We start from the raw sequence: 9,350 nt of genomic DNA, 5'->3' as shown, positions 1-9,350 counted from the left end.
CCGTTTGAATCGCGGCGCGGCCGCCGCGGCCATGGCGGCGGTGCGGCCCTTCGGCAAGCTGCCCGCGCTCAACTCCGCCGCCCTCCTGGTAGGTCCGCGGGCACCGAGACCGGCACCGGGCCGCCTCCCCCTCGCCCACCCCCGCGCGCGGCTGCTCCCCGCCCTCCCCTCCCCGGCCGTTGTAACGGTCACGGCGCCGCTGCCGGGGGGGGCGGGGCTGAGCGCGCGGGGCCCGTGGCGTGACGGCGCCTCCGTGTCGCCGCGCAGCTCGTGGGCTCGGACGAGGGCGCGCAGCAGCAGCTGGCCGAGGCCATCCTCAAGGAGAAGAAGAGCTTCAAGATCAGCATGTGAGTCCGGCCGCGGCGGGGCGGGGCGGCGCGGCGGGCGCCCGCGCACGTGGGCCCAGCCCACGCGGCACCGCCGTCACCCGCTTCAGGAGGCGAAACGTGAGCGGCGGAGCCCTGCCGAGCCGCAAACTCCGGCCTAGAACGTGCGTGCAAACGCCACGTCCTTCCCCGTGGTGGCAGCTGGAAGGGAGATGCCTGGAGTGCCTCCCCTTCAAAGGCCTCCCCTTAGTGAACGCTAGAGCACACYGTTGCGCAGATGTGTCTGCCACCTGCAGAAAACAAGCTGCTCTTTTTTTTTCAGGAGGAAAAAAAGCGGTTTGGATCTGCATACAAGTGGAGGAGGGAACGTTTCTCACTTAATTTTCTTGTTTATTTTGCATGTGCCATTGCCTTTTGCATGTTGCACAGATGTTTGACTGATAAAATGCAAGGGTGCAATAAGGGCACCATTTGGTTTTGTTTCCTTTTTTGGTTAGCGGACAGGTGTATGGAGGGATTAAACATCCACAGAAAATTGAGACAAATAAAATTCCAGCAGCCACTTGAAACCAATTAAGTTTTCATAAAAGATGCCCATTACTCCTAGTGCTATTCTTAGCCYGCATCTGGTTTGTATGCATGCACAAGCACAAGCTTTTCCTCGAGCCATCGAGATGCATTTGGAATTTTATCTTCAGCTGCACGACGAGTCCTGTCTAAAAGCTGGCCTAATTAGCTTTTTACTAGATAACCACCTTGACAGCTCTCTTGCCGAGAGCAAATGAGTTTAGTCAGGTTTTCAGAAGATGTTTGTGTTTAGCTTTTTTTTTTTTTTAATTATTTTTTTTTTTAGCTAGTTTGAATATTTGCCTCCCTCTGATCATGGGATCCTGGAGACTTGCGCTAACTGATAGCAAATTAATCTCTGGCTTGCTGTGCTAATACTGTAGCATGTGCTGAGCTCTGAAATGCCTCTCCTAGGTGGTTGCTCGTGCTCCAGCAAGGTAGTTCAAAAGCACTAAGGCTCGTACAGCAGGGTGATGTGTCAGGAGGCAAGTTCCTGTGCTGCAGCACAGCCCCTCTGYAGGGGAACAGAGGTCTGGGATGGCTCTTTTCCACTGTGTTGGTTTGGGATTATGCATGTTATAGACCTACCTAGCTAGTCTGGAGACCCCTGGCATCATCTAATGAGGTTAACTTGAATATAACAGGATTCCAAATCATGGACCTTTTTCTTCCTTTTGTTGTTCCAACCTGCCCTTCAGGTGATCTTCCAAAAACRTGTCACTGGTAACATTCTCCCCTGTGAAAGGCCTAAGCTGTCTGTGCTACACGGGCCTTTCTTTTTAATGGGAAGAAGCAGGTGGGGAAATAAAACAAAACAAAAAACAACAACCCCCCCCAACTATCTGTAATTCTCCTCCGAGCAGTTATGTCAAGAGTGGCTTTACTGTGGTATAGCTTTAGCTCAAGATAGCTCAACTACCCCGCTAACCCCTGAGGCGGTGAAAGGAACAAAAAGGGGTGTAATGGTGTGTAAATAGAACCAGTAAACTTTACTGGTGACAAAGTTTCTGGTTTAAACTTTTGCAAATACAGCACAAGTTGGTGGGTGTGTAGCTTCTGAGTGTATGGTCAGGAAAAGGAAGGCATTGACATGTTTTAACTGGAATTTGATAGAGAAATACACAGGAAGGCATTGGGGTTGGTTTTCTTGGAAAGGTCACTTCTTAAAAATGAAATAAAATGTTTACYGTACAAACCTATGGGCAGAAAACATTTCTCAGTGTTAGTCTTGTTATACCCTGTTAAGCTTCCTGTTACAACCATTTTGGACTAGCAAGAGTCAATTGTGGCTGTCAACAACAATGAATAGCCTTAAGGGGGATGTGAGGATACCAATTAATTGAACCACAGCGACTCTTTATTGCCTAAGTTTTCATAAGCTGCTGACACTGAGTCTACCTCCTGATAATTTGCCCCGTAGTGGACTGAAGTCGTTAAGTGGATAATGTTTTACTAAGCTCTTTGGTTAACCTGGGAAATTTATTTTTCAGCCACCTTGCAACATCCCTCCCCTTACCTTCAGAGAGGGATCACCTTCGGCCCAGGATAGATCTGATTGCATTTATGATTGACATCAAGAGCAAGTACAGGTAAAAGAGGGCAAAACTGCAGTGGGGCAGCTCATGTTCTTTCTTAGATCGATGGTCAAATCTGCATTTTTCCTGTGTTAGAACCCAGATTCCTGGACCTCAAATCCATGATTTGCTGTGATAGAACAGGCCACAAACAGATGCAGTTGTTATCCAGCTTCAAAGAATGGATTAGGTAGGACTGTGAATGCAGCTGCTGTGCATTAGGTACCACAGTGAAAGCAGAGCTTCTTCCTGGATCCAGATATGGAGTGATACGAGCTGAGATCTGGAAGCAGGTTGCCTGTGAAATTAGGTGGAAGCGGTAGCAATGCTGCTGGGCTCTGCAGTGTGCAGGCAGCTGGTCTGGTGCACGAGGCAGCACTGCCTACTGATGGTCCTGTTGCTGCGTGTGCTGGTGCCTCTTTGGCACTGCGGATCAGTGGGATCAGCACTGCAAATCTCCCAGTGGAGGAAAGGAAGTCTTCAGGGATCAATCTCTCTTCTCTTGTCTTATGCTCTTATTTTTGTCCCCAGGGCATGAGGAGAGACTTGCTAGGAGATAAAAATTGGTATTTTGTTGCTTATTTAGCTTATGACTGATGCAGCTTTCATTTACTAAAAGTGACAGGCCCAGCTGCATATTTGCAACACAGATGAGGCTGCAGAAATGAGTGGGTTAGCTCTTCTGAAGCAGCCGAAGTGGTGCTGAAGTCTTGCTGGATCTTAATGAGCTTGGATGCTTAGGGTCTGCAAATCTTACAGGACACTCTTCAAGCTAGCCTAGCTTATTAGTCTTGGGTAGAAAGGATGTTTTCTGGGTTCTTCAGCAACTGTGGCTGTTACAGAAGTCTCTGCTGCCATGCTTTTTGTATAGAGCATGATTCTGCTTGCTCCACAGAYCAGCAGATTTTAGCATCATTTGGACTTCTGAAAGTTGTTCCCTTTGTCCTTGTGCTGCAGTAGTTCCCCCTCCTTGCCTAACTGGATTGTCTCTGCTTTTCTGACAGCCTGAAGAATGTCGAAGCTTCGCTAGCTCATGTGGATGCCAGCTTCTTCCTGGGGAAAGTGTGCTTCCTCGTCACTGGGGGTACGTACAGCATCTGCTCGGTGCTTCACCTCTCAGCAAAGCAACAGGGAGTTGTCCTTCTTAAATCAGGACGGTATCGATCTGAAACAAAACTGAGCAACAATTTTGTCCAAATCTTTGTTTAAATTATACCTAAATTCATTTTTTTAAAAACSTTAGGTTAAAAAAAGCGTCTTTTTTTTTGCTTCTAGGTAGACCTCTCTTCTCCATCTCTAATTCTCTAGATATGAATTGTGTTATTGATTTTCTGTGGCACTGCAGAAGTCTGTTCATGTCTGTTATTGCAGATCTGTCTTAATGATAGTCTCAGTTAACAGTGAGGAGCATATGATGCTGTGGTAATAAAATGAATCCAAATGGAGAAGTTTTATGGAAGCTATTAAGTGTATTTTTAATATATGATTGGTATCCCTGCTGCGTGCTGTCTGGTCTTATTATGCCTCTAATGTTTTCCTCTCCCTTGCTTCTGAGCAAAGAAGATGCAGATCTCTACAGCCTCCCAGGCTCAGCTATGAGGATCTGGAGGGACCAACCTACACTACCATGTGTTGGAGCAGAGCTGCTGTGTCCCTGGATTTTTAGGGTTGTAGGAAGGCTTCTTTTGGGGTGGGAAAGGAAAGTCTCAGCACTACTTTGTGCTATGACTGTTGCAATGAGGTGAAGTCCTGGAGATAGGAACACCCAGTGATGCTACATGAGACAGGAGGGCTTCTCATTGATTGACAAGAGGAAGATTTTGCCCCTATCACATTGTAAGGATCCCTTACCCAAAATGTTAATAACACTGCAGTACTCATTGATGTGGGGATACTATTTCTGCCATCGCTATTATTGAGACTGTTGTGCTAATGCCCAGTGCTAATCTTGTACCATTGAGTCTGTACTGCTTATTGCTGCCCTACCAAATATGCTGCTTTCAAAAACTAACCCTCGTGTTTGCTAGGATCGTTATGTGGATGTGGAGTTTCTCTTCACTGAATGTTCATTATGGGTTTTGTAATGTGGAAAAAAAACCTTTTCTGCAGTTGGCAGGGTAAATTACTGCAGCGTAGAGACAAATGCTGTCTGGAAACTGAGAGATGTCTACTGCAGTCCTGTGCTATACTGCGAGCTGGAGGTAAGGTGCATACTTGGTGTCTCAAGAAATTTGTGGATTCTCTCGCTGTCTGATTCTTAGCATGCTCATTACGCTAGAGTTTCAGAGACCTGCTTCTTTTCTACAAGAACAGGACAGGCTTAAGAGTCTGGCTGACCTTGAAATGAGTTCTCTAGATTGTTTGTAACTTCCTGTGTTACTTCAGAGTCTCTCTAAAAGCCAAGCCATCCTAATTTAGCAAAGCATGCAAAGCCTTGGTGTGTTTACACCTGAAAACATTCTCTCTTCTTTCTGGGAACCCTCGAGCTGTTGTCTGTCATGTGACTGTTTCACAGGCTGCACACCACGCTTCCTGTTACCTAGGCTTTCATGCTTCACAGATTTGCAGTCTGATACGCCGCTCTTGTCAGGTACCCTTTACTTTGAAAGGCTGAGAGGAGAGCTTGTCACTCAGGGGAGTGCACTTCACTTTTCTGTGGACTTGTTATACTTCCCTCATCCCTCGCCAGCAGATAGTTTTTGTGCTTTTTGGCAATCCTTTTGCTTGCCCTCCTCCCTCTCAGCAAACCTCAGTCAGGTTGGGCACCCAAAACTTTCTTGGGCTGTTTCAGCTGGTATAACTGTTCTCCTTGAACATTAAGCCAGTAAATTGCCCTGTTTGAGGGGATGWCTGTATCTAGCAATCCTGAAACATATTTACTGCTGGGTTTAATGCTGTCAGATTTTTTTTTAATARTTTCTTTATTTTTGTTTCCAGTTGGAAGGGATACGTGTTGCCACCGCTCAGCGACTACTCCGGATGTTGCAGATCTGTGCCGGTCAYGTACCAGGGGTTTCTGCCTTGTCCTTTGGATCACTGATGAGGAACTCTGAGGATGAACAACCTTGAATTGTGAAAATGCAACCATGCTCATTGGTTCTTCATTTTCAGGCATTCAAGCTAGAAACATTTCAGATTTTTTTTCTTGCCTGTTTTATGATCACTCATCTAGAGCTGTTCCTAGTCATTAATCTGTCAAGAAAATCTTGATTCCTGTTTGGTGGACGAGGCAGGGGCACTGCAGRGAGGATAGCTTGACCTAGGGATCCCATTGTTACATCTGAATTTAATTTTATACTGAAGTTTGGATTTCACCCAGTTTGCCAGTGGCCAGAAACTGTATGTTTTACTGAGGACATATCAAAAGAACAGGCCACTGCCTCAAGTGCTGCACATCATGGTTGGGTACCTGAGTTTCAGCAGCCCAAAACTGCTAGAGGAGACACCAGGCTTCTGCTTCCTTGACCTGAAATATAGCACCTTGGACTAATGCAAAACCCCTGCCAAACTTGCTGTCTCTGCACCAAGAAAATAACGTGACCGGGTGGCTGTCCTGCAGCTTCTAGACATTTCAGCAGTTGGCAGTTAATGATCCAGCTGTGGGAGCATCTGCCCAGTGAAGGGCTCACWGTTTCTATCCCTGATACCTCATCAAGGTTGAAGGGACTAAAGAGGGTAACTTAGCACTTTAGCTTTCTTTCTATCTTTAAAGAAGAAAGTTCCCCCCACCTGAAATAACAACCAGCCCAAGTCTTTACTCAAGAATTGGACAGCTGTGGGCTGTTCTGCCACAGGTCAATCCCTGCAGACCAAGGAGGAGTCCTCCAGAGAAGCTGAACTGTCTCTGAGTCAAGAAAGTCAGAGATGAAGAGGGCTGCAAAGGAGAACAATCCTGCACATAACAGATCTTTGCCCAGACCGGTGAAGGGGAGAAGAAACATGCAGCTACTAATGGAAATAAGTCTCTACTTTCAAAGTAAATAGCCACAAAATAGCTTTTCTTCAATCTCAATAGGCCAAAATTCAGAAGAGTGGAAGCTGCTGGCCCTTAGCAAGCTTCAGCAAATAGGGCAGTTCCCTCCAGCTTCCTTAATGATGGAGCTCTGCGCTCTGGCACTGGTTGGAGATAGAAYGTGGTGTCTCTTGCATTAATTCATGCCTTAATGCAAGCTAATATGTTTTGCAATTGTCACTTAATAAAATGTATCATATTTCCAGTAGCTCTGTACTCTGTTTAGCTGTGTGCCGTGGGCTCTGAAATCCATGCGCACTTGCTGCTGTTTGCCCTGACAGACTGGTCCTTGCTGCCTTTGGACTGAAGCTCAGSAACTTGCCGGGCTGCAGTCGCTGTTTCTGCCGCATGGTGGTGGTAAAAGCTTTCCCAAGACAGCTCTTTATATAAACTGAGTTCCACCACCTTCAGAACAGAGTGTGCAGGTGGTTCTTGCCCAAAGCTGGATGCCAGGTAGGAAGCAAGTCTAGAGATTTATCAGTTAAGCCCTCCTCAGGTTGAATTTATTTAATCCCTAATAGTCTGCTTTAATGTTCCTAGGTGCAGAGCTGTGGCCGAGCGTGCTGTTTCCCTGAGCTCGTTTCTGCCAGCGTGCAGGAAAAGCAGCAGGCAGCACCGCGGGCTCAGTCGGCTGGGAGTGTTGGCAGAGCGTGCGGAGAGGGCTCGCCGAGGCACGGAGCCCRGATCCTTGCTCAGAGGACACGCGGATCCCGGCTCCAGCCACATCGGTGCTGGGAGAGGGGGAGCAAGGGGAGCTTGTTTGTGAGCTGCAGCTAAGGCACTCAAGCGCTCAGCTGCGTCAGGGTGCCCGAAAGGGCTGTGCTCTCCGGCTGTGGCCCAGAGGAGAAAAGATGTGCGGTTCCTCGTGGCTGAAGCGGAGGGCTGGGGAGCTGCCTGCCCTACTTTCAGCCAGCTTTGCAATCCTGGTGGCGCTGGCCAGGCCTGGCCTGCCAGAGAGGAGCAATCGTGCTGAGAAGCGAGTTTCTCTCGGTGGGTTGTGCTGGCTCAGCCRTGCTCACGCTCTGGGGCCCTCAAAATAAACGAGCCCGCAGTTCAGAATAGACTGGTTTCGATTTGCTCTCCGTGTGCAGGTGCAGGCTGGGGGAGGGCTGCCCGTAAAACAAAACACGAGCAATTCCTCTGTCCTTTGCATCCCTGCTTAGCTCCCGGGTTGCTCTGCAATAACGTTTGACCTCCAGTAAAATCCATTCTGTATCAAGAGTCATTTCTCTCACTGTGTTTTCTAAAGTGGTGAAAACGAAACCACCTTTRTTTCATCCAGAATATATATCAATCCATCGATGCTACTGTCCACCACGGGCCCTTCAAATAGGGCTTTATTTATTTATTTTTCTTCCCTCCGGTACATTTCAGGTGCTGTTTTCTTCCCTGGGCTTTCAAAGAGGAAAGCTACTGTTTGTTTGCACTTCCTACAGGTGGCCGAATCCCAGCTGGTACAAAATGAAATCTAGTTCCTTAAGAGCGGCATCTCGCTTTACCTTGGGGCAAATATTTTTCTTACTCTTTAAAAAAAAAAAAAAAAAAAAGTCTTTACTAGAACTGGCAGGGGCAGTGGAGCGTATCTAAGACCATGACACTGTGTCTCAGGTCCATCATGTTTTACAACTGAAAGTAGTTGGGACACATCTAAAGCTACAGCTACAACTATGTAAATACCTCTCGGAGCTGTCAGCTCTTGGTTTAGACAGGACGTAGCAGTGCCCCTAACAGAGAAGACAAGGCAGCTGAGGATRTATTTTGTCTAGATGGAGTAGCGAGTGCTAATGTTTGTGCAAGTAGTAGCTGGATGGGCATGAGAGCCAAGGAAGGCCTGGAGTGGATTAAACTGAGTGACCAAGGGTCCGTTCTGTTTAGATATCACGAAAGAACCTGCCAAGCAGGTTGAAGTCAAACAGAAGTGTTKGAGTTCTTCGTTTTCTGTTCATCTCCCTACCTCGCTTCCCCAYCTGTCTGAAGGTTTGCAAAGGGAAATTCTTCCATCTGTAGCAAAACGACCCGTGAGCTTTGTTGGTTGAATTATATCACTTTGTGGGTTGTGTTTATCGGCTGTTTACCTCAGCAAGCGGTGTAGAAGCAGTTGTGTTGCTGCAGAAGTACCCAGGGCAGCAGCATTGCTGTAAGCACCTTTCGGAGGTGCAGTGCTGCCCTTCTGGCACAGACGAGTGACACTGGTGGGGTCTCGTAGCCACCTCAATGAGACTCCAAGGATTCTCCTTTCCACCTGGGCCCTCGAAGCAAGTTCTGTATCTCCAAGCTGCTAGAGGTGCCCATGGAGATGGCTTGTTGGTGATCTCAGCACACGTCAGCACAGTGAGCATTAAGGGGTTTGTAGCTCCTTGCTAGCCCAGGTTTTGCWAGGGAAGGTTTCTGCTGGCTTTGCAACATCAGCAGTTAAGCAGACCAGCCTCAAGCGCGAAGGAGACGGGCAGTGCGCTCAGTCTGTACTGGCAGGGGAGAGTCTTTGCACTGGTGTAGGGCTGATCATAGAAGATCTCTGTGACCTGAGGCAGATCAGAGAGAAATCTACCTCGGGACATTTGTGTGTCCTCCAAGGCTTGAAGCCAGCAGTAGGGGTTTTGCTTCGAGGCCATCCCCAGTGTTTGCTTTGGGGACCATGCCTCTGTGCTTGCCAAGATGTGCACTTGGGAGGGCTGGGATGGTCAGGGAGCACTGCAGCTCCTGCATCCTCTGCGAGCTGCCCCAGACCTGCAGCCTCAGGAGGGCTGCACAAGAAGGGGTTCGAATGCGCCTCGCCGCCCCGCGATGCCCTGGGCTGCACAGCTACCTGGCGAGCTACCCGCTCTGCTGCAGCCTTCCTCCTGCACAAGCGAAAGGGAGGGAGTTTCTGCT

At 48.2% G+C, this 9,350-nt stretch overlaps 1 protein-coding gene across 4 annotated transcripts; it reads left to right on the top strand.

Moving 5' to 3' along the window:
* Positions 1-31: 31 nt before the first annotated feature.
* Positions 32-7,379, top strand: CENPM (centromere protein M). 4 transcript variants are annotated; one of them, XR_003249248.1, is made up of 7 exons: positions 32-88; positions 268-347; positions 2,384-2,482; positions 3,472-3,551; positions 4,577-4,668; positions 5,405-6,443; positions 6,761-6,886. XR_003249248.1 is itself a non-coding variant. In XM_026038302.1 (6 exons), the coding sequence occupies exons 1-6, from the start codon at positions 32-34 to the stop codon at positions 5,534-5,536; spliced, it is 540 nt and encodes a 179-aa protein (XP_025894087.1). In that variant the 3' UTR covers positions 5,537-6,886. The 4 variants fall into 4 exon arrangements, 2 of the variants coding, with proteins under 2 accessions (XP_025894087.1, XP_025894089.1); XR_003249249.1 differs by lacking the exons at positions 4,577-4,668; positions 5,405-6,443 and adding an exon at positions 7,020-7,379 and having other exon boundaries at positions 6,761-6,932; XM_026038302.1 differs by having other exon boundaries at positions 5,405-6,886.
* The last annotated feature ends 1,971 nt before the right edge of the window (positions 7,380-9,350 follow it).

Source organism: Nothoprocta perdicaria, unplaced genomic scaffold (genome assembly GCF_003342845.1).
Source record: "Nothoprocta perdicaria isolate Ctin4 unplaced genomic scaffold, notPer1 scaffold_206, whole genome shotgun sequence".
Lineage (NCBI taxonomy): Eukaryota > Metazoa > Chordata > Aves > Tinamiformes > Tinamidae > Nothoprocta > Nothoprocta perdicaria.
This window is presented reverse-complemented; position numbering and strand designations above follow the sequence as displayed.